This window comes from Amblyomma mixtum, chromosome 9 (assembly GCF_055824585.1).
Source record: "Amblyomma mixtum isolate Tamu chromosome 9, ASM5582458v1, whole genome shotgun sequence".
Classification (NCBI taxonomy): domain Eukaryota; kingdom Metazoa; phylum Arthropoda; class Arachnida; order Ixodida; family Ixodidae; genus Amblyomma; species Amblyomma mixtum.
In genome coordinates this window covers 79021397-79046291 of record NC_143020.1, presented here as the reverse complement: position 1 = coordinate 79046291, position 24895 = coordinate 79021397, and the positions used below count along the sequence as shown (strand labels likewise).

The following is a 24895-nucleotide window of genomic DNA, read 5'->3' as shown; positions in this document are numbered from 1 at the left end:
TAATTGGAGAGATATGGGAGAGGCCTTTGCCCAGCAGTGGGTGTAGTCAGGCTGATGATGATGATCCGCAGCGCCACTCTCCGGCGAAAGTTTCACAGCAAAAATACACCTCGATGATCCCAATTTTTCTGGGGCACAGCTCAAGGGAAATGCTGCAGCCCTGAAATCATCCTTGAGTGCTAATAAATTGCAGCTTTTCAAAGAAATGTAATAATCCCGCTATTGCCGCGAAAAGAGGGGGGATGATGCAGTGGCACTGATTAACCCTTTCATGGTTAGGCTAAAATAAACCTAAATCCGCTCGAGACTCGAAGGATGGACAGTAGCCTGCTTAGCTAAGTTAATAGAGCATCATACACGATATTCTGAGCGGATGCAATCAGATCTCTGCAGTGGCATGTGGGCGTCTTTTATTTAAATTTCAGAGCAATTTTCTAAAATAAGGTATGATATAAGTTGTGCAGTTATGCACACGAATTTTAACGCCTGGCTGTGTCATGAAACCTAGCAAAGAGACTAAATATAGCTAAGTGACTCTTCCTTGAACAAAATAGCCAAATAAATCACGCCACGAAGTACAATCGATGTTCTGGCGAAGACGTGAGATGCAGCACGGCTGAGACTGGATTAAATGAGAGAGGGACGAGGCACCAGTTGCAATGGAGAACGTGCTTTGAAATTATTCTTAATAAACAGGTCTTCTCATCGGCGGTGAAATCGAGAGCGTTTCTTGTGCTACGTTTTCTTCCGCCCACGCCGATACGCAGAGTCCTTTGTTATCGCCAGGTGTTGTACTCCACCTCGAATCCGTAAAACATGTGCGGCCAGTTTCTGACAGTTGGTAGGTAGCGACGCCGCCTAAAGCAGCTCTCCACTGAGGTATCACTTTGACGCTACGAGTTTAGTTCTCGGTATTATGGTTAGTCGCAACCATTTTGTTTACACCGTCGACGGAAGCTCGGGACTCGGTTGGTATCCAAGATTCTTACTTACATGTACACTATGCAGTACGACGGCAACAGTGTACTCAGAGAGGCTTCGACTGCTGTAAATCTTGCGTGTACATGTTAAACCCTTTCCGACTATTGAGGGCAAATGTTAAAGTAGAAATGAACCCTTTCCAGATACCAGGATCTGAAATGGCAGCCCACATGTCAGACGGATCCCACAACGGTATTCTTGTTGATGCCATCTGCCGTCAGCAAAATGAGATCAAGGTAAGAGCTTTCAGCGGAACGCCGGCATAAGTGTGGAGCCTCTGAAGCTACAGCTGAGGATTAAAATATACACCGCCGCATGACACCGAAAAAGACTTTTCAAGCTTATATAACAGCAGCTCAGTGGTGTGTAATGGTTTTATAGCTCGGCTCTTTATCCACGAAAGCTAGATAATTACTGTGTGTGCCATTTTGTGTACTTCATGCCTTGCCTACGCCATAGTCAGAACCGAGCCCGCACACTCGGAACGTACTGCGAACTTGCATAACTGATAATACTGGATTGTCGGTCATGAATGCTCTCCTTCTATTTCGAGGTACCTTAGGATGAAGTTTCTGCTCCAACTGAAACGGGGAGGTAAAATTAAATACTGACAACGAAAAAGCAACAATGGCAATATGGAAACTGATTTCGGCAAGCCACAATTTCATAAAGAGGACTAGTCTTTGTCTGTAAAAATGTCGTAATTCAAAAAGTGCTCTTGTTGAAACTTTTCTACGCACACTGAGGCGATTTCTCTGCGCGCCTGTTCGATTGGTTCTCTTATATTACCGTGCGGTTTTTTAGTTCATTTTCAGCTATAGCAGTTTGACAGATTTGCTGAAAAATGTTTTTTCAAGGTCTAGCAGGTTAAAACAAATGTTAATTGCGAATTCTTTTCCGTCGTGCAGGGCCCACACGCGAAACCCATTTATCAGCTGAGTTTGTCTTTGCCAGCTATCAGCAGTCACATCAAGTCCTCAAAGAACATCATCGCTTGGGATAGCGCTTTTCACCTATGTGGTGTTTTGCGAATGGTCTGCTCAGAGAGTGCCTCGCATTCTGACTACAGGGTACGCGCAGTGTGGATCAAATACACTCGCAAACTCATAGCGTTACCCGGTTCGCAGTGATAGCGTGCTCTCCATTGCTCCGCCGTCCTATTTCCACAACCTGTTTATGTAGCATATCGAAGCATTACTGATGAGGAGCTGCACTCTCCAGAGGAGTTTTTGGACAGAGAGCCGTCGTCAATAAGGGTTATAGACGGGAGGTGTTTTCTGCGATGTCGCTTCGGGCACAGATTTGTCCTAGTAGCGCTAAAAAGTGCAGTTCACCCATTATTCTTCGAAAGCTTCAGACTTCTGTGCAAATGGCAGAAAGTTTATCCAGCCAATAGGCAGATATCTAGCTCTGCCTATCAGGGTTATATATGAGAAGTTTCAGTACTCTGGAGAAAAAAAATGGTATATCTGCTCAACAAGAGTACTACGTAACAGCGTGATATCAAATGCAGGGCCAGGGTGTTCACGATCTGGAATAGTTCATGCGTTGCCCTTAAGCCGCAATGTTTGAATCAGTATCGGCGGGCTCTTTCTGCAAATGCTGTGAAAAAGACTAGTGCAGGAATGGGCGTCATCGTCAAGCACGCAGGAAATAGAGACGGTCGATTAAGCGTGGTTAGGCCAAATGTGAATTAGGGGCTCTAGCACTTCGGTTTCGGTTCGAGGCTTAGTTTCGTGTTCAAGCAGGCTTCGGTGAAATATTGGCATATTTGGACTTCATCCTTGCCATAAGGGTAAGACGCGATATCGTTAACGGGTTAATGCCGAAAATGCGGTATTGATCATTCTCTACTTTATATTCATAGATTATTCGGAACCCTCATGCCACGCCTTGCGCAGTGTGCGATGAGCCACTGCCCTGTGATGCCAGGTACTGCCACCAGTGAGGCTTGTGAGACCAAGGTTCCTCCCCACAGCTACCTCAAAGTCACGGGTATAGGCTTCGGACCGACTAACATCGGCGCAAACTAAGATTTGGAGTGTTAGGGCTAATACACTAAAACGTTGACGACACGAGACGAGCGCCGTTACTTCATCAGATCCGCATCCCACCGCGTGGTAGGTTTCCTCCGCTATCTTCGAGGGGAAATGTCCGGCTTCCCACCTTCTCAAGAAAACTGTTCCCGCATTCCTTGATCGTTCTAAAATTGTCCCAAAGGAGGGGCCAGTGAAGCAGCGAAAATTTTGCGCTGTACAGGCACATAAAGCATTTTCTTATCTTTTTCAATATATTGCAGAGATTGAAAGCGCCTCTGTATTTGAATGGTGCGGCGGTAGCTGTGTTAAGCCAATTATAATGTGTACCTGCAGTACTTTTGCACGTGAAGTGCTGTGCAGTAAATGAGCGTAATTCTACATTAGAAAGGACTATCCTTGTAATTCCGATTAAGCGATACCAGCTTTTGTCTATTTTTTTAACTTTCTAAAATGTCGAACCGAAATGTTCAATGAGCAAAAAGCGATTGCGAGTTTGATACCACCTTGGGATAAGTGAAGAGCGATTTAATTTCCTCACATCAGTAAAAAATAACATCACAAATCAGGAGCACCAGTACGTCCAAGAAGGAGGAACACTGTGTATTTGCGCGAATTTCTCGGGTTCTCGAGTATTTTGCTAATAAAAATGCACCACTGTCACTACAGTGTGTAGTGATTTCGCATGCCAGCCCACTTTTATACCTTCTAATTCATTTTAATTTAGTTCGCGTCAGTTAGCAATGTGCTTGTAGTTCAGGTAGCAAATATTCACCTTATGCCGTAAAATACCTGAAATGACCAATTGCTGCCGTTCAACTGATATACCTCGAAAGAACTGTGCGGTTCAGAACTGTAGCGTTTCCTTCGAATTTCACTCTTTTTTTTCTCTTATGCGTCCTTCTACAGAGTTTGGCTTGAAGTCTTCTCATTTCTCGTTTCAGGAACTGCGGAAGGAGTTCGAACAAGAAAAACGTGCTGCTGCTGAAGCGTACGAGAAGGTAATCAGGGCCTTGGAAACCAAGATTGTAATGCTTTATTCACATTTAGTGACCAACTTCACAGTTTAAAGCAGCAATCGCTATCGCATGCATTACGCTCCATAATTTTACGTATTCTCTACATGCAATAGGTCGAGCTCGAGGAAGAAGCCAACGTGGAATTTAATCACCGAGCTAAACATGAAGAAGAATTGGCCAACCTGAAGCATGGGTTCGAGGTAATCGACTCATTCTATGACTTTTTTGTGTAATATTGCCACATTCCTGGGCACTCTCGTGGCGCCGTCTCCCGGCCGAACTCCCTTAACCGCTATTATGGCTAGCCTTAGCCATGGTGGCGGCCAGTGCTTTCTTCTTCGTCGTCTCTGCTGTGTGGTGCCCTAGGGAGTCCGCTGCTGCCTGGCGCTTTACAGTGAAACGTGTCCTGGCCGTCCCGACTGTCTAGCCGTGACATATTTGGTGGAGCGGTGCGGGGTAACGTCCCATGTACACTGACTCCGAAGACGCCTTTAAAACCAGTTCTCAGGGCGTAGACACAACCCCCGTCCACAAGGCGAGCCGCCGCCTGCTAGGCCTACAGCCAGAGTTCAGCGGCCTGACAAAACCCAGGAAGATTACATCAACCACTGGTAGCCAGACCACTCAACGTTTTGGAGCTGACGCTCCGTTCGTGCTCCACGCGCCCCGGTCACCGCCGACTTTCCACGGAGACAGGTTTGAAGATGTTGAAGATTGGTTGGCCAGTTTCGACCGTGTGGCAGCCTTCAACCAGTGGGACGGTGAGCGGAAGTTGAGGAATGTCTACTTCGCGCTAGAAGACTCGGCATAGATCTGGTTCGAGAACCACAAGACCTCTTTTGCCACCTGGGAGGTTTTTCGGCGTGAGTTGCTAGCGAAATTCGGCAACAGTGAAAGAAAAGAGAAGGCTGAAGTCGCTCTGCTCTCCAGGTCGCAGCAGCCAAATGAGAGCGTCACCATGTTCGTTGAGGACATGATGCGTCTGTTCAATCGAGCCGACCCTGCTATGGCCGAGGCCAAGAAAGTGCGGCACTTAATGCGGGTTGTCAAGGAACAGCTCTTTTCTGGACTTGTCCGCGACCCTCCAAGGACAGTGGCCGATTTCACAAGAGAGGCAATGAGCATGGAGCGCTCCTTGCAGGAACGCGGCGCGCAGTACGGCCGGCAGGCTAGTATGGCAACCGCTCAAATCTGCACGCCTACGACGCTGCCCGCGGAGGATCTTCGAGAGCTCGTCAGGAGCATTGTTCGCGAAGAACTAGCGAAACTCCGCTTCGAAGCCCCACAGCCCAGCGTCGCTGCACTTTCGGACGTGGTGCGGGATGAAATCCGGCGAGTGGTGCAGCCAGCACCAGTGGTCCCGGAGCCGCAGCCCTAGGTCATGACCTACAGCGAAGCACTTCGACGGCCTGCGGCAGTGGCACCAGCTTTTTCACCTGTGCCGACTGTGCAGTACCCACGTCCAGCTGTGCCCACCACCGTGCCGCAGGAATTCCGACCCGCCATGCGTAAAGCGGACGTGTGGCGAACGCCGAGGAACCGGCCACTCTGCTACCACTGCGGTGAGCCTGGTCATATCCTGCGCCACTGCCCCTACCGTCGAATGGGTTTAAGGGGTTTTGCTTCGGACGCTCCTCGCCCACGCTACGGCAAGCGACCTCAGGAGATTGAACACTACCTGACTTCCAACCTGCAGGCTTCGACTGTGCCGCAACGTCAGTCTAGATCCCCATCACCACGGAGATTCTCTTCTCCCAGCCGTCCATCAACCTCTGGCGAATTCAGAGGCACGTCCCACGGCGGGAAAACTGAAGACGGCGTCCTCCGGGGGTAGGGCCGCCGCGGCTGGAAAGAGACAAGAGCCTCCACTCGACGATTTGCAGCGACGACGAGACCAACGACCACCTCACCCGACGAGCCCACCGACGAAGAGCCAGCGATTGGCTTCAACGGAAATACCAGTAACCGCTGATAACCTAGAAATAACCGCACTAGTGGATACCGGCGCTGATTTCTCTGTGATAAGCAGCCGGCTAGCCACGACCCTCAAGAAGGTTTTGACACCTTGGACTGGGCCGCAGGTCCGCACAGCCGGCGGTCATGTTGTGACGCCGACCGGCGTCTGCACCTTGCGAATTCAGATCCGCGGCGTCACTTTCCCCGGCTGCTTTGCTGTGCTTCCTGAGTGCTCTAAAGACCTGATACTCGGTTTGGATTTCCTCCGGGAATACGGGGCTGTCATCGACTTTAAGGAGCTTATCGTCTCGTTTGCCGCACACCGCACTATTGGTGACGAACCCCAGCAACGCAGGACTAAGTTGCGGGTCTGCGATGATGACGTGGTGATTCCGTGGAGAACCAGCATGTTTGTAACTGTGGAGTGCGATGACAGCGCCGACACCCATGGTATCGCTGAAGCCAACATGTCGCTGCTCCTGGGTCGGCAAGAGTGTGTAGCTCGCGGGCTTATAGAATTGAACAAAAAGCGAGCCGAGATTTTGGTCACAAATTTCGGTTGTGAACCGCAACGTTTAGCGGCCAACACAACGATTGCTTATTTTGAAGAACTCGGGGAATGCGCCGGAGAGTACTCGCTGACGGGGACTACGAAATCAGTAGGGTCAACGAATGCTCCTGTTAAACTCGACGTGAACCCGAATCTCCTGCCCAATGAAAAACGCAATCTGCAGACTGTCCTTGACTTTTTCCGGGACTGTTTTGCGTCAACCTCCAGAGTTAGACAAACGCCGATTACAAAACACCGAATTATAGTCGACGAAAGCGAGAGACCATTACGCCAGTCGCCGTACCGTGTATCTTCAAAGGAACGAGACGCAATAGGAAAGCAAGTTCAAGCAATGCTCCAGGACGACGTGATACAGCCATCGAAGAGCCCGTGGGCGTCGCCTGTGGTCCTAGTTGCAAAGAAAGATGGGACCTTACGGTTTTGTGTTGATTATCGACGCCTAAACAAAGTAACTAAGAAAGACGTTTATCCTTTGCCGCGCTTTGATGACTCCCTAGACCGCCTGCGCCACGCCAAATACTTTTCATCATTCGATTTATGCAGCGGCTACTGGCAAATAGAGGTGGACGAACGTGATCGGGAGAAGACTGCATTTATTACCCCGGACGGTTTATACGAATTCAGGGTGCTCCCTTTCGGTCTATGCTCTGCTCCGGCAACTTTCCAACGGATGATGGACACTGTGCTTTCAGACCTCAAATGGCAGTCCTGCCTCGATTACCTGGGTGATGTCATCTTCTCAGACACTTTCGAAGAACACCTCAGCCGCTTACGCGCTGTTTTCGAAGCTATCCGTACAGCCGGTCTCTCCCTTAAGCCAGAAAAATGCCACTTCGCTTTCGAGGAGCTGAAGTTTTTGGGCCACATTGTGAGCGCCAAGGGCGTTAGCCCAGACCCCGACAAGACTGCCGCCGTCGCTGCTTTTCCTATTCCTACTGACAAGCGAAGTGTGCGCCGTTTTCTGGGTCTCTGCGCCTATTATCGGCGTTTTGTGAAGAACTTCTCCCGGATCGCTGAGCCCCTTACCCGCCTCACCAAAGATAACTAACCGTTCTTCTGGGGTCGGGAGCAACAACATGCCTTCGAAGAGCTACGCACGCGTCTTCAAGGTACACCCATACTTGGGCACTTCGACGAGGCAGCTGGCACAGAACTGCACACAGACGCGAGTAACGTTGGCCTTGGTGCGGTCCTTGTACAGTGGCAGGATGGTGTCGAACGCGTAATCGCTTACGCGAGCCGCACGCTATCACGATCTGAGGTGAACTATTCCACTACCAAAAAAGAGTGCCTAGCTATTGTGTGGACAGTAACGAAATTTCGCCCCTATTTGTATGGCCGCCCTTTCCGAGTGGTGAGCGACCAACACTCGCTGTGTTGGTTGGCAAACCTCAAGGATCCTTCAGGGCGACTCGCACGCTGGAGCCTCCGACTGCAAGAATTTGATGTCACCATTGTGTATAAGTCAGGGCAAAAGCACAGTGATGCCAATTGTTTGTCCCGTGCCCCACTTCCAACCAACAGCGCGGACCTCGACGACGACTCCGTTTTCCTTGGGGTCATCTCCGCGTCCGACTTGGCTCAACGACAACGAGACGACACTGAATTACGGTCCCTGATTGACTATCTCGAAGGAAGCGCTCGGACTCCGTCCCGCATCTTTTCACGCGGCCTGTCATCATTCTGTTTACGGGATGGCATCCTGTACAAAAAGTACTATGGGCCGACGGAGGCTGTCTATCTGCTCGTTATACCTAATGCCTTTCGCGATGAAGTGTTGCAGGCGTGCCACGATGACCCTTCCTCTGGTCACCTTGGTTTCTCCCGAACTTTGGCACGCATACGGCAAAAGTATTACTGGGCCAAGCTCCCGGTGGTTGTGAAACGCTACGTCCGAACTTGTCGCGAGTGTCAACGTCGGAAGACGTCGTCGACTAAGCCGGCTGGACTACTGCAGCCTATTGATCTACCACACGTTCCTTTCTACCAAGTCGGCATGGATCTACTCGGCCCCTTTCCGGAGTCTTCGCTGGGTAACCGGTACATTGTGGTCGCCACCGACTACCTCAGTCGATACTGTGAGACGAAACCTCTTCCCCGTGGAACAGCTGCGGAAATTGCCGCCTTCTTCGTGCACAACATCGTGCTTCGTCATGGCGCACCCACGGTCGTTATAACTGACAGAGGGACGGCCTTTACCTTGGCGCTGACAGAAGAAGTTATGCGATTCAGTGGCACCAGCCACCGACGAACAACAGCTTATCATCCACAGACTAATGGACTCACTGAGCGCCTAAATAAGACGATCGCCGACATGATTTCCATGTATGTCGACGACGACCACCTCAACTGGGATGCAGTACTTCCTTACGTAACTTTCGCTTATAACACTGCGCTGCAAGAGACGACTCACTTCACACCGTTTCGCTTAGTCCATGGTCGTGAAGCCACGACTATGCTCGACGCAATGCTTCTTCCTGGTAGTGTAAACTCCGCTGTCGTGGGGGCCGACCGCTTTGTTCACGAAGCTGAGGCCGCCCGCCAACTTGCTCGGCAACATATCCGGCATCAACAAGCAAAAGACGCTCAGCGTTACAACCATCGCCACAGGGATGCCACTTACCAGCCCGGAGAAAACGTTTGGGTGTGGAGCCCAATACGCCATCGAGGGCGCTCTGAAAAGCTGCTTCGGCGCTACTTTGACCCCTATAAAGTTATACGCCAACTCGGCGAGGTAAACTATGAAGTTCTCCCTCAAGGAACCGTTCGTTCCTCTAGACGACAAGCGTCCGAAGTTGTGCATGTCGCCCGAATGAAGCCTTACCACGCCCGCTAGCAGCTCACTCGTCTCTACCTGCGGGCGCCGAACACAAAGGTGTTCAGCGTGCGCGCCCGTCGAGATGGTGGTCGGCCAGAACCGCCTCATGCAATCTCACACTCGCCCTGCTGTCCAACCACAACACGCTGCCGCTTGAATACTCCGTCGGACAGAGTACCGACGCCTAGGTTTCGGGACCGCTCAACGACCGCGTGCTGCTCGAACTGGAAGTAGCAAATGTCCAGACGACTGACAGCTGTCTCTGCCTCCTCGCATACGAGATCAAGACGGCCGAGACAGTGGGTTCCGCGCCCGTCGACAATAACTGCTACATGCACGAGGACTACTGCGCCTCTTCACGGGCACCCCATGAACAGCAGGTGTTCGTCTGCCAAAACTCCCCTGCCCGGGGAAGCGGCCGTCGGTCCACACGACCTGCCGCGCCGAGGGCGGCGCTTTCCAGAGGGGGGGAGCAATGCCACATTCCTGGGCACTCTCGTGGCGCCGTCTCCCGGCTGAACTTCCTTAACCGCTATTATGGCTAGCCTTAGCCATGGTGGCGGCCAGTGCTTTCTTCTTCGTCGTCTCTGCTGTGTGGTGCCCTCGGGAGTCCGCTGCTGCCTGGCGCTTTACAGTGAAACGTGTCCTGGCCGTCTCGACTGTCTAGCCGTGACATATTATATTTATATTATTTAAACCTCAAATATTCTTTATATTTATAAGAATATTATGCAGACGCTTGAGTTTAAGGTTATCATTTGGGGAACACAAAAAGCAAAGCAACTATGACTGCAGCAAACCAAGAGTGGCAAGCATGTGAATTGTAGGTATCAGTGCAAGTCCTGTTGACTGCTTTCTGCTGTATAGTTCACCAATCCTCGTTGCTAAAATGAAAAGAAAAACGCAAAAATTCTAGCATTTTTTTTTCACAGTCAACTTCACTGCAACGCACAGTCGGACAATTAGGAAGCTCTTAAGAAGGAAGCTGCTTTTAAATCCTCGAAACTACCAAAAACATTGATTTTTTTAATTGTATAAGCTTTGCAGGCCTCGATTTTCATGCTGTCGTAAAGTTTCATTGTTGAAATCCACAGGGAGGTACTCTATTGAGCCGCGGCAACTCTGCATTGCTGGGAAACGCCCAAACAGCAGGAGATTTTCTCTGTATTCTAACTAGTTTTCGGACTAGATGCTTGCCTTGCGAATTCGGTTTAATCGCGATTATCATTTTTACCCCCCCCCCATGTTTTATTGCACTCCTAGGGTATTTGATTTCAAATTTTTAAACTTGATGTTTTCAACGAAGTTTTGTTTTCTCTCTAGCTGTTTGAATAAAGAATGCATCGGGGAAATTCAAAAACAAAATTTAAGCTTTCCAAAAAATTTCTTAGATTGTCTTGCCTCTAGCACATCAACGGGTTTGCAATGAATGTTGAGCAAGCCACATTTTCTTAACTCTCAAGACATTTGACAATATTCTAGGGAAAAATATTAAACAAAATTTGAGATTTAGCAGTGAAACATTGTGACAAGGGTTTAACCATACATCTATATGTTGAAACTTTTTCAAGCAAATGTATCAAGAAAAAACTTCCCTAAAATTTGCTTCTCCCCTTTATGGCAGTACATACAATAATCTCTCATGGGCTTTAAAACATCTGCTATCTTCGCTGAAATTTGAGTGTACCCCTTCTCTCGTTTGCTTCAAAGCAAAAGCAAATATTTTAGGTACCGTTTGTGGTGCGAAACAGCCACATTTTCTGGTAGCGCGTATTGCCATCTGCCTCAACTATTCCTTTGAGCCAGTTCTGTGCTGATTAGATCATTGCAGGTAATTCATGCAATTAGGTTTATTAATAATGTTAATTCCACTAATTTTTTTCATTCAGCTCGTGTGAGCTTGGGAAGTGTAACAGCTTTTCTCTGTATAGTTTTGGTGAGCTCTTGAGCTAACTCTACGGTGCAAAGAGGTCAGAGATAATCCGTCCTGGCGATTTTCCTTTTGGGCTACACAATTTATAGAAGTTTTCAAGAGCACCCTTCCTACTAATTTCTAGGGACCCTAACACGCCGTGGTTGCTCATTGGCTCTGACGTTCAACTCTTGATCTCAGGGTTAGGTGTTCGTTCACCACGGCGAAAGTATTTTTATCGAAGAGAATTGGAAAATTGCCTGTGTGTTTTTAGATGCCAACGCATGTTTATAACCCCGGTAAGATAGTGCTTTTTTATACGTTTCTCATAAGAGATATTGGTAAACTGGCATACATGATCTGGGACACCATGCTATATGCGCTCCACCTCATTATTATTATTGTAGTTATCTCGCCCTCATCATCCGGGTCAGCTGTCACTCCCTGCCCAAAGTAGACGTTTCCCTTACCACTTCCAGCACCTCGCTGCCAGTTGTGAACTGTTGTTCCCCTTCTAGACAGTAGAAAGGGCGTACTCGGTTATGCATGATGCTTCTTACGCGCTACATAGAAGAAAGGGGCCAAGCTCCTCTATTTTTTGTGTGTTCGTACAGTGAAGTTTAGCGTTTAATAAGCATCATGATTCATTGGATGAGAATTCTAATTCGAGTTGTAGCAGGGTGTAAGGAATGGGAGATGTGAACTGTTGTCCATGGCAAAGGCTTTGCACGCGAGACTCTAGAGTCAGGTCAGGTTCCCTTTGTCAAAGGTCTGAACTTACATCCAGTCTTTCCAGGAGTTTTTGATCTTTGTGTGCGGCCCCTAACATTCCGAGAAGAGGATTCACTCATTTGGCATCGGTGTATACTCGCCAACAGCTAACACCCTCCTGGTGGTGTCACTGCTAGCTTTCACGATCGCTGCGACGAAGCCCCACTTCCATAACGTGACTGTTAGCAGTCCTGCTTTACTGGCAATACTGGTGGGGATCTGCACCTACCGATGGAGCTCTTTGATTTGAAGTTCCTGAATCGTTGTCACAGACAAAGGTGCTCTAGGCGAACATTGAGAAGTGCATTTCACTCAGCGCTGTCGAAGCGTTCATGCGATGCGGTAAGGGCGAGACTGCTGAAACAATGGCGCGAGGGTTCTGTTGCATATGGACAGATCCCTAGCTCTAGCCTTCAGAATTTTGCTGATCATCAGTTACTGCGCCCCGAAAAAAAAAACGGTTGGCTCATCTGGTCGCCGGCTGTAGTTGAAAATGTGAATTCAGACGAAGGTAAAACGCTCGTGACCAGTCGATACGTTGCTCTATAGCCGCAAACTTTGAATCACTTCCTACAGTTTTTTTGCCGCTGCTGCGTGTTGGACACGAGCTGTAATTGGTGTCGTTTTAACCGGAGAGAAAGGAAGGCTTCAGGTTAGTGGAGCTGTGCCCCGAGATCGTTATATACGTGTCCCGCAGCACAGTGCATGGTGAAGATAGCGGTGTGCGCCTAGCCGCCTTCTAGAGATAACGATTCCAATTTAACTTGTAAGTTCTCAATGTGCCACAAAAAGCGACGCCTAAAATTGCTCTTCGCCCGCTCAGCTGCACATATTCCAGCCGCACCAGGCTAGGACAGCATCCATACCTGCTGCAATACATCCTGGCGTTCAAATGCGCCTCTGTATACCACGAATGCCCATGTGCTTTCCAGCATAGGGTCAAGAAAGATTTGAATCTACAGTAAATATTCTTTTTAGATACAGCGAAGAACACATAGGACTTTACGGGATGTCGCCAGCTTAGTCAGTCTTGCAAATTATTCATGTGAACACAACTGTCTCTGAGATTCGCGTAACTTCCTGGTTGTGTGAATGACCACGACCGGCTCTTGAGCACTAATTTATTTAAAACAATGGTCAAAGATGAATGAAAAGAATTCAATGAAGTCTCTCCTTAGAATCAAGAAAAATGGGCGTTAATTACAGGTTTCTGTGTTATCGTTCGATGTCTACCCTAAAAACCAAGTGAAAAAAGTAGTTATACAGTGCTATGTGTTTTTCCACCTGCTTTGACTGTTTAAAAAATCCATAGCATAAGGATGGGACTTTTTCATGCGTTGCTTTATTTCAAAAGTGCATAGACCACTGCTATCAAACTGAAATACTATTTACGAGACCGCTACGATAATTTCTTTGGACTTCGCTAATGTGTTCATGTCATTATATGGTGTCCTACTACCGAGTTAGTGATAGAATGTTTCACTTTTCCTTTTAGGAACTAAGAAAAAACTTCGAAGAAGAAAAACACTCTCAGGCGGCAATGTACCAGGAGAAAATAAATCAGCTGGAAGAAAAGATGGTATTTTTCAAACTTTTTTGGCCTCCTTGAAATTCGCGAGAACAAACGCTAGGTGACAGATTGCATTGCATAATTTCGTGTCTGCTTGTCTATTTATACTAGGTCCAACTTCAGAAAGAAGTCAGCGATGAGTACAATCATCGTATGACTCTTGAAAAAGAACTAGTGGATCTGAAGCGTGAAGCTAAGGCGAGTAATTATTTTTATACACAACGCTCCTCTATAGCATTATCGCTTGTGGAGCTTTGTTAACTTATTTATTTATCTTTACATGCTTATCGATCCAGTACGGACCAAAATAGGACTTGGTACGACCATAAAATTGTCGCACACGCCGACCATTACGATAAAACAGGCAGTATGGAGAATGGAGTGAATAAAATACTGTCCATAAAAAAGAGTCAATGAGAAATCAAAATCTAAATGCACTACTGCTTTAAATATTTAGATAAACTGGTAGCAAACTACTATCCGGATATGGCTTTCTCAATATGGTTTATGCCAATAAGAGAAAATCTTGTGTGTAGATATCCTATCCTAGGAGTTCTCACCACTCAGGGAGCCAGAATTTTGCTCCGAAAGCCCAACATCAGACGGCTCTATTTCGGTAACCGGCATTTCAAGAATGCGAATTAAGTGCTAAGAGTGTAAATCACGTGAAATAAAGCACAAAGCCTAACCTTAGATGATTATTGTCACACGGAGGACGCGAGTAATACTTCGACATTGTCATTTGCATTGACATTGCCATTTGCATTGACATTGCCATTTTCATCAGAATTCACAAGAAGACAACAAGATATTGGCCGCTGAAGTAACGGACTTGAAGAAGCGTCTAAACCATGTGGAGGTACGTCGTTTGCTAATTGCTAATGGCCTTCAGACAAATCGTATTTGCATTGATCAAGGTAAGTGTTCCCGCAACATTACAATTTTGGCTCCAGCTTCGAATCGACAAGAATTTCGGTCTGTTTGCGTTTCGGTGGTTCTTTCACTGAAAATGGCTAGGATATCCACAGGATATGTGAGATTATTCACGTATGAATTGAAACGTACAGTGTTTCTTCTCCAGCAAAGGGATTGCCATTAGAACCCACCTCAGGATCTCACCGTGGAAGAACGATGGTAGTTCGCTAGCGGAGGAATCCTGAACCAGAGGATGGTCACCGTGAAGGGAGGAAGATGTGGAGAGAGGCGTAGGAATGCGTAACCGGATTGTGGTTCCCACGGGAACCGACTGTAGGTTGGTTACCCTAAGTAGGAGGGTGACAGCCACGGCAAGCAGCCGAAAAGTTACTGTGGACGGAGAGAGAGAGCATGTCAAAACGGAGGAATGTAGTATCGTCCTTTGGCGCGGCTCCTTCGAGACCCGCCGCTGCATTAGAGGGTAACCTACGCTTTCACAGTGGCAAAGAAGTGGCAGACTAGAAAGGAGTTCTAGGCGTGCACCTAATATATGCGATAAACTAAAAAAAGCAGTCTACAACTACGCAGATATGAAGTCGCCCACGTACTCTCTACCTCAATATGTCGTAAATATTAACTCATAAAAGCTGTCGCTAAATCTTGCTTTGCAGCTGAAAACCGTCCTGTGAAGTTACCTCCTGCGGACTTTCTTGTTTCTGGTTTCTTGTGTTGTCAGAAGTCTATATATAACTCGACGCTAAAAAAACCAGGCACAAACATACTGCCTTTGTCCATTCCTTCCAGTGCCATCTCGTTTTTCGCATTATTTATGTGAAATTGATATTAACGTCCCTGTTGCCTACATCTTGGAAGCCTGAGAGCTTGTGCTAGATGTGTGAAGGAAATCATGTAACTTTTGTATATTTGGGCATGCAGAAGGCTGAAGACCACCGCCAAGAAAAGGAGGAGGCAGCTTCTAAAATTATCAGCAGAGCAGCCGCTGTACGTATACACGTTCTTTGTGTTTTCTGTAAAGAGAATTTTTTTTTTGCAGTGAGCGGTTTCGAAGAGAGTTCCTGTAGAGCCTATATGGAGATGACTTATATACACTTCCGGTGTATGTATGACCTCACAAATTCCTGAGGGAACTTAAATGGTTTCAAGGGTTTTAAACTTTTAGAATGCTCTAAAACACACGAAAGACGTACTGACGGATAAGCTGAGGGATACCATCATCAATAGTTCTTTCACGAAGCAGTAGCCGCTCAAACTATTGTTGCAGTTCTGGCCGCCAAAGGATGATTTGACACCATAACATAAAAATAAGAATCCCTATTGTGCAGGATTTTCAGCTTGTTTTTAATAAGCTCTGTTTTGCTCTTGTACGTTGTCAGGAAGCACCATGAACTAAATGCGGAAAACCATTCAAAAGTTTGGCAGCAGCTCAGGCATAATTATCTTGCATTTTGTCGTAGAGAGCAACACAGTTGAACAGTTGGTTATCAAGCGTACTTTTAAACGGCACCGGATCAGTGGTGCAGAAGTTTTAGACAATCAAGCTCAGCGCGTAGACTAGGCATCGAAGATAACCTCTGCAGAATACTATAGCCATGCGCTGCCTGGAAAGGAGTAAAAATTCAAACCAAAGCCCGTTCACTCTTTCTTTCTATTTGGTATCCTGAGCCGTGCGGATGGCGTTATCCTCCAAACCTTCGCGACTCCGACTCCACCAGGGTCCTCTATGACTTCCGCTAACATCGGTGGAAGAGTACGAATTTCGCTTGCGGAGGCTAGACGGCGAGGCGCGAGAGAAAAAACCACGCGAAGGGAATGGAAGGAAAGGAGCATACTGAACTACACTGATTGTGGTGGCTGTAACTTTATCATTAATGAGTGTTTTCGAGAGATGTTTGCGGCCGCATGTTCTAACGACGATGCCTCGCAACCATAGAGGTCGAAAAAAGTTTCGACCAGAGGGTGGTCACTGCCCTTTAAGAGTTGCAGAAACGCTCGCCTTATGCCTTATGTAACATGAGCGCCTTTGAAAACAGAATGGTTTGTATGTTGGTTGAAGAGAAAATTATTCTCTTGCGAGAGTAGAAATAATTTCCTTCGCTGCTTCAGTTGTTACTGGCGGTGCTATAGCGCAGATCGAATGGAAAATGGGGTATTTTACTACTTCCTGATCAAAAATTTCCAGCGCGTAGACTGTATAGAAGTCGATTATCGAATTACAGGATTTTTGCTACAAAAAGCTAGATTATAAGCGTGCATGATAAAGCTATCACTTCTTGTGTAACCGCGAAATGTGTGAAAAAGAAAAGTCTGATTGCAGGTTAGATTCTTTTTTTAAATGCTTATTTCTACCTGAGTGCCAGAGGGCACGGTATATTCCAGGCTCGCTGACCACCACAAGCTTCGCGTTTTTCTATAGGCGTTCATCAGAATTTAGCGATGATTTAGTTTATTGCTCTTCATACATCACTATGCGCTGAAAAAGAGCTTGGCACAGGAAAGTTTTGTCGCAAGTGTGCTTCGCGCTCACAATTTCTCGGCAGAATTGGAGTTCCAGTCATCAGATAAAAATTTCAGCTTTTTGTCCCTCTTTTAAATGGACCTTTTCTATCTCTTTTTCTAGACTAGAGAAAATGGACACTGCGTCTAAGAGCGCTTTTAGGGGACTGTAGTAAAACAGTGTGAATCACGTTTCTGAGGAGTACTGACAATGCACTGCTGGTTACTTATAGACGTTAGGATTGATGCTTGGGCGAGTTGGTATGCCATTTTCAAGAAAAACAGTGCGAAAAGACAAGGACTAAGGGAAGATACACAGAGACAGGCGCTGGTGGTTATACAGCTGGACTTACAGTAAAACGACCAACAGTACTTACACTGCACTTACACTGCTGTACTTACACTGTATTCTTATGATTAATTTTATAAGCAAATATTTTCCTTTAATCTACTTCTCAAGTTTCGAAGCCAACATGATTGCCCTCAAGGTTTTGCTTGACACAAGGTTCACGCATCGAGAGGAGGCATGGCGCCAAGGAGAGAGGTCTCCTGTTATCAAATATCGCCGATATATTCTATGACAAAAAAATTGTCAGAGAATAAATTGAATACGGTTGATATTATTTATTTGGCATGTCTGCATGCAAAGTGCATTTGATTTATATTTGCGCCTAACCAATAAATAATTCTCCACATCTCGCCACCAGGCCCTGAAGGCAGCTTCCGTCGGAAGGCCATCTACGTGATCTGCTACTACACATTTCAAGCCCGTTACGATGTAAGTAAATTATGAAGCATCACCACAGTTGCTACCTTTGTGCTACCAGCATTTGCGCGCTGAAACTGAGCACTGAAAAGCATGAAATATCTCGCGTGAATGTTTGCGAGGAGGTGAGGTATACGTTGTTTCGATACGGAGGCAAAAGCTTATAATTTCGATCGTACCCTTTACGAAACGTCTTTATTTTCTCAGAACTTTTCATTTTTTTCTACCGAAGATTTTTCGAAGTGCTGCGCTGCCATGAACTGCTATTAGAGTGAGAGTTATATTGCTGTTGACACTGTTTGCCCTAAGAAGACGCTCCTTCCCGCTGCTTCAAGAGAGCGGTGCACAGTGTGGGTTGGGTCACGGGTTACCTAAGCTAGTGGGAGCACGGGTGGGGGGACAGGAGGGGGTCTGGTTACTCATCTGTGCCTCACCATAAATAACCCATGTTCACGAATGTCTTTCTAGTAAACAGATTTATTATCTTATTAGGAGAAAGGCTATGGCAGGATTATCGTCGTAAAAGACGACTGGTCCGAATATATATTTTTTTTCTCGCATCCAGACTTCCGAATTTAGCAGTTATGTTAGCTCGATGTAAACGTGGAATTGTGTCGAGGCTGAACAGACGTTACTTTATGGCTGTGGTAACTAGCTCTGCAGATGCTGTTCTTGAAAGAATAGCGCCTTCATTAATACTAAAAAGACAGGGAGGACGTAACTTCAGAACGAAATTGCCTGCCGACAGATGGTTCGTTATTTCAACTAATTTATTGATGTGTACATTGGGTGTTGCTTTTTGTATAGAGAAGAAAATGTTGTACTGAAGCAAAACAGTCCCTTTGGCAGTGAGTAAACGGAAGGTTTTTTTTTTCGAAAAAGCGCTGTCGGTATTTTTGGAGCAATTCGCCCTTCCGCTACTTCCACAATACTATGCAATTTGTCCCTAATTAAACTCTCCGCTACCTTAATGTTTAGTTCACAGTAATTTTCATGCAGAGAAAAAACGTTTACCGTCGCCACCATAAACTCACAGGAATGAGTTTAACTTATTAAACCTGCGCCAGTTTCAGAAGACAGTAAAAATATTGAAAGTTTATGAGAAGCAAACGTACAATTTATAACCTTCTGTTTCTCTTTTTTTTCCAGAAACTGCAAGCCGAAGTGCTGTAACCTTAGCTTTACATGGAGGCAGCAATGAAGACACTATGAAGCAATACCTTAAAGCTTGAGGAGGCTATCTTCCGTCCTTGTAGCAATTCGTAACTGTGTTTGGGAAACTGACAGCTTCATTCCGTGGCTGTGAATAAATATGCCTAAAACTTCTTCCGTTGTTTTGATGAAGGACTAACTCTTCGATCTTCATAACACGTAATTCTGACACGGCATAGAAATATTCACGACAAAAACTGCTGCTTTTTCCAAGCTTCATTTTTTGAGGGCCATCTTGAGGTCTCACCTGTACAGCTTTTCAAACTCGCAACTATAATCCTGTTGTGCTGTGGACAACCGGTCAAGTATGGTGATTTTATAGGGGTTGGTTACTCTGCATGAACGGCAGCGTGCAGCGTCCACGGGCGAGTGATCAGTACAGGACCGCTAGAAAGCAATACACCATACTTTTGTAATATATACTCTCCCGATTGCCTTGGTGTTTATTTTGTTAAATCGCTTCTAGGAGAAAGAGAAAAATATATCAGCAAGTTTGACGACTAGGTGACAGGCTTTCCCTTTCTGAATGCAATATTATTGATGTCCGACTGCGTGAATTTTCTCAGCCAGAAATTTCGGAGCGCTTCCACCCGCTATCAATACTGCGCTCAAGGTTCTTCCGCAACCCAAGTCACGAAGAAAAAAGGTCGATATAAATAGGCGCGATAAATGTATACTTCGAAACGCTGCTACTTACGTCTACGAGTGCTAGGTGCTCCAATAATCTCCGTTCCAAGTATGTTTGCGTTTCATTTATTTGACCATGCTTAGCTTAGTAGATTTAATACAACAAAACCGTGCTATATTTCACACAGAAATACACGACTGTCTTTTGCCATGCGATAACTTTGTTGTTGTTAGGTGTTTCTTCCGCGCCAAGTGTACCAATTGTTTTACAAAGGAAGTAATGTTGCAAAGTTGCCTATTCGTGATAACATTATGCACAGTTCAAAACCTGCTTTCCTCTCATGGAAGAAAGATTTTGCGTGGACAGTACTTAGTTAAAAAAAAAAAAAAACAACAAGCTTATGTTATTTTCGCGTCATCGTAGCAAAAAACTGTGGCCAAAATTTTTTGTCATGAAGGCAGCTACAACGAGAATTTTGTATTGTTGCCAGTCACAAGCTTTCTTAGGTCCGGGAAAGACCTGGGGCTAGTTAATGGGGTTCAAGGGATAGACGAAGGCCCTGCCTCGCAGGAGTGAGTGAGCGAATTATGGCGGTCACAAATATGTTTAAGGTTATCGATTTAACTATAATCTCAGCACCTCTAAGCAGAATTCTTTATGTGGCGTTACAATCATTCGAACCTCACTGCTTTACACATTTGAGAGCGCAGGAGTTGACTGAATGGTTATGTGGAGAAAACATCAAATCGTGCTGCCTCACAACCGGAAAGCGGAACTCACTCTTTTCTCTAACCAACCCATGGTTACGTAAGGGCTTTGATTATCGCAGTGGTTAGATGGTGAAGCTGAGGTAGTTGCCTTGGAAAGGGTTCACCGCTCAAAGGTGATCTGGGTGGAGAGAACAGAAGATCATTGGTTTATTGGGGTTTTAACGTCCCAAAGCAACTCATGCTATGAGGGACGCCGTAGTGAAGGGCTCCGGAAATTTCGACCACCTGGGGTTCTTTAACGTGCACTGACATCGCACAGTACACGGGCCTCTAGAATTTCGCCTACATCGAAATTCTAGCCGCCGCGGCCGGGATCGAACCCGCGTCTTTTGGGCCAGCAGCCGAGCGCCGGAACCACTCAGCCATCGCGGCGAGGCCAGAACAGAACAGGAACGGCGAGAACAGAAGAGGAACTTTTGTGAGAGCCGTGCAAAACTATATGAAAAAGAGGACTGCATGAAAACCACGAATAAATGATAAATACAGACCCGAGGAACAACAAGAATCGAGTAGAGGGAATGAACTTCGGCAAGCCACATTGTACGGACATTGATAACCGCTGGGTTCTTGTTGCAACAGTTCCTTACCGGGGAAAAAGAAGTGCAGTTGGAGATGGGTCGGAAATTCAGCATTTGATGACACCAAGCTTTGCTGAGGCATAAACAACATGACTGGCACGAGTCAGGTCTGATTCATGGGCAGCGGAGAAAGCTTTTGGCATCATGCAGCAGCGCAAGCTTGATAATTGTAGTGATCGTGCGAAGGAACATGCCAAAGTACTCCTCTTTGCGATGACGTGTCCGTACGGCTTCTATGTTTTTGCTACCATTGTGCTGTGCAGCCAAGTCCGACGCTTTACTGGAGCATCTTCAAGCAGTGTAAGTGAGGAAATATTCGTGTTTATTAAAGCCAATATCGATTGCTAATTCAGGAACAACGGTGTGATTTTTCGACAGAGTACAGAGGAGCACTTCTGTATAGATATTCCAGATGCCCAAGACGTTCTAGGCAATGAAAGAAGCGTAAGTGAAGTTTTGCCGGTGAAGTGCTGGCCGAAACCAGTGCAATATCCTATCCCTTTATAGATGAGCAATGCGAAGCATTATTGGTGCGTGCGTTGGTATTGCGGGGATACGGTGGCCATAGCTGGCGAAGGACAGGGCTAATTGGAGAGACATGCGAGAGGCCTTTGCCCTGCAGTGGGCATAGTCAGGCGTAGTCGTACTGTCGCAGTTCCCGGTGAACAAAAAGTAGTTTGTTTGCATTTCTACCTCTTTTTTAAGTGCATTTTAGGGTCAAGGTTCTTTATTGTATTGTAGTCTCTCTTGAGTGTTACTTCGCGCGAGTTACGCAGCGTGGAGTATGCAATAATGTTAGAGTAAATTCTATTCAGTGCTGACGAAGAGGACGCGGCCTGAGCATGCTAAGTCATGCTCAGTCATAGATTCCCACATAAGCCTGGTGTTTTAATGTTACAATTTAAAGGAATGGTACGACGAAACAGCGCTGAGAGACGAGACGGAAGAAGAAGAGACAGACACTTACGCTCCGTTAGGGATGTTTGTCGTAGCATTCAACATGAACCAATCAGCCCGAATCAGCCCTCTCCTTAGTTTGAAAGAATATTCTGCAAGTAAAAAAAAGCTTGGCCTTTACTATGGTTTCTTTTACTAATACGTAGGATGTTGCTGCTATTTGGCGCGGGGAAACACTACTATATCATACGTCCAAAATCATTTCGTTTTGCTGAAGAAAATGCTGTGATTCAATAAATATGTTTTCTATGACACCCAAACTCGCCCCATACAAGTAAATAAAAATATTTCTCTCAATAAGTTGGTTGACTACAGCTTTTCTTGCGTCTATAGGAAGGTCACGGCAGGGTTAGACACCTTTTGTTTCGCATTGCACTTATTGTACAACACTGCACTAACTACACTAATCTATACAGTGATTTTGTTGTGATGCCCAAAGTAGAACGAACTATGGTTTTGCTATGTCGAAGTGTATTTTGCCAAATGTTTCTTCCAGACCTTCCCCGCTGCCCTAATGGCTCAGTGGTTATGGCGCATGGCTGCTAATTCGAAAGAGGCGGGTTCGATTCCGGCCGTGGTGGTGGAATTTCGATAGAGCTTAAATTCTAGAGGCCAGTGTACTGTGCGATGTCAATGCACGTTAAAGAACCCCAGGTTGCCAAAAGTTCCAGAGCCTGTCACTACCACGTCCCTCGTAGCTTGAGCCACTTTGGGACGTATAACTGAGGGTACATAGTAGTAGAGCTAAAAAACAGGGACGACAGGGTAGAAGAAGACAACACATGCGCTACACATCAACTGACTTTATTCCCAAAAAATAGACCCCATTAATGTCTAGCGCATGTGTTGTCTTCTTCCATCGTATCGTCCCTGTTTTTTAGGGCTGCTACTATGTCCTCTCAGTGCAAATACCAACTAGCCCAGCTTTCTGCCTTGAAAGACGTAAAATCACCATAAAACCAAATTTCTAGACATTCTAGACTAATGCTAAAGGAGACGCCTTTTGCGACTTTCGCGAAGTGTTGATTGATGGAGCTGCGACTCTACTTTATTTTTTATGAATTTTTTTAAATTAAATAAATCATCTCGAAAAGATTAAAACAATACATGCTGAAACCAACTTTCGGTGAAATCAACTTGAAGGACCACAGCCGCAAATTGGGGAGCACAGTCATTCATTCCGCACTCGTCAAGAAGGAACACGTAACAAAGGCGACAATTTTAATATTGACCGTCTGTCGCAAAATTCAGCGCATTTTCGAAAAACCGGCGCCGCGCGGAGGCAATCTCGCCAGCGCGCGCCGCTAGCAGACTGGAAAAATAAACCCCGCAGAGCGCCTGTGCCTTGTGTTGCTGCCCTCTCCACCTCGATTGTCAGCGCGGCGCCAAAGGAATCGCGTCAGTGCTCAATGAGGAGTATGCAATATTGTTTGAGAGAATTCTACTTAATGCTGATGAAGAGGGCGTAGCCTGAGCATGCTAAGTCATGCGCTCTCCCTTCCACTCGTGCCCTGGCGGCGGCGCAACTCAAGAAGGATCTGGAAGGTTCTCGAAGCCAGTCTCCGCGCCTGACCAATGGAGACGCGTTGCCGGCGCGAGGACAAGGAAATTGTTCAGCTGATGCCGTGTGTATGTGCCTGCCTGCCTTGGCGCGAAAAACGAACACACGAGTAGCCCGCCTATAAATGAAAGGCGTTGACAACTGTCTGTCTGCCCGAAGCGCCTTTCAAGCTTCAGAGAAGCGCGTCCACTCGACTCCCGAGTCAACACCACTCGCCCAGCCACGAACCTGCAAGGCAGCATCCACCAGCCTACGGGATGGCTCTGTCGTGATCCTCTGGTCGTCGGACTGTCGCAGTTCCTGGTGAACAAATTGGGGTTTGTTTGCATGAGGACCTCTCTTGCGAGTGCATTTTTCGGGTCAAGGTACTTTATTGTATTGCAGTCTCTCTCGAGTGTTATTTTGCGCGAGTTGCGTAGTATTTGTAAATTGCTTTGTACGTGCGTGTACCAGTGATTGTGACATCCTCTGTATCATCTGTTTGTTGTATAAATTTTGTTTCCGCTGTGAAGCTTTGGATCCGACCCATTCTCTGGGTTCTGACTGGCGAAAGCTGGACACCACACGACCACCCCCTTGTGAAAAAATAGACGGTGAAAAAATAGACGGTTAATCTTCACATTGTATTTACTTTCAATTTGAAGGGTACCACTTCGCTTTCAAAGCCAGTCTCCTCCTAGTCGCGATGGACTATAAGACACAAGAAGCACATGTTGCACTTGAAAGCATGTCTTCTGCTGCTTTAATGATTATTGGTTTATCCACGCTTCTGCTGCATGTGGAGCAACTAATCGTGCACAGGCTATGGATGAGAACTGATATTTGAGTTAGACGAGGCGGTCAAATTTCGATGAAGGCGAAGTTTTAGAGGCCAGTGTGCTGTGCTATGTCATTGTACGGTAAAGAACCCCAGATGGTCGAAATTTCCGCAGCCTTTCACTACGGCGTTTCTGATAGCTTTTGTAGCTTTGAGGCTACAAACGCCATAAACCGAGACAGAAGAAAAAAAGTAACGCGAAAACTCTTCGCTGCGACTTCAGAAAAAAGGACAGTGTACTCTTGTTAGACGTGCACGTGGCGGCCACTTTAGGCCCAACGCGCCTCACAGCCAGAGAGGGAGCTACACATTTTGTTTTATCACTGGAGAGGCAGCACTAACCCTGAGCGCTCAAATCGAGCCGAAAGTGATGTTAGCGGTAGAGAGTAGCAGCATGCGAACTTTACAACCGATGATGCTATGCCTAAAAAATAAATGTTCACGAAAATAAAAAAAAGAAACTGTGTAAATGTGGAATTAACTTTCAGAGCTCATACGACAACAACCACGAGCTTGAAGTAGATGAAAATTGTACGCCAACAG

The 24895-nt window shown here is 46.4% G+C and overlaps 1 protein-coding gene across 6 annotated transcripts in view; it reads left to right on the top strand.

Annotated features, from left to right (window-relative positions):
* The window catches only part of LOC149329838 (TNF receptor-associated factor family protein DDB_G0272340-like), a 74864-nt gene extending 55709 nt beyond the window's left edge, over positions 1 to 19155 (top strand). For 5 of the 6 annotated variants that reach the window (XM_089560552.1, XM_089560549.1, XM_089560553.1 and 2 more), the window contains 10 exons: positions 1125 to 1217; positions 1890 to 2051; positions 3962 to 4018; positions 4150 to 4236; positions 13560 to 13643; positions 13746 to 13832; positions 14422 to 14493; positions 15486 to 15551; positions 17771 to 17841; positions 18979 to 19155. In XM_089560552.1, coding sequence (XP_089416678.1) covers positions 1125 to 1217; positions 1890 to 2051; positions 3962 to 4018; positions 4150 to 4236; positions 13560 to 13643; positions 13746 to 13832; positions 14422 to 14493; positions 15486 to 15551; positions 17771 to 17809 — 747 coding nt within the window. In that variant the 3' untranslated portion in view covers positions 17810 to 17841; positions 18979 to 19155. The remainder of the gene's footprint in view (positions 1 to 1124; positions 1218 to 1889; positions 2052 to 3961; positions 4019 to 4149; positions 4237 to 13559; positions 13644 to 13745; positions 13833 to 14421; positions 14494 to 15485; positions 15552 to 17770; positions 17842 to 18978) is intronic. The other variant, XM_089560551.1, reaches the window with a different exon arrangement.
* Positions 19156 to 24895: the final 5740 nt, after the last annotated feature.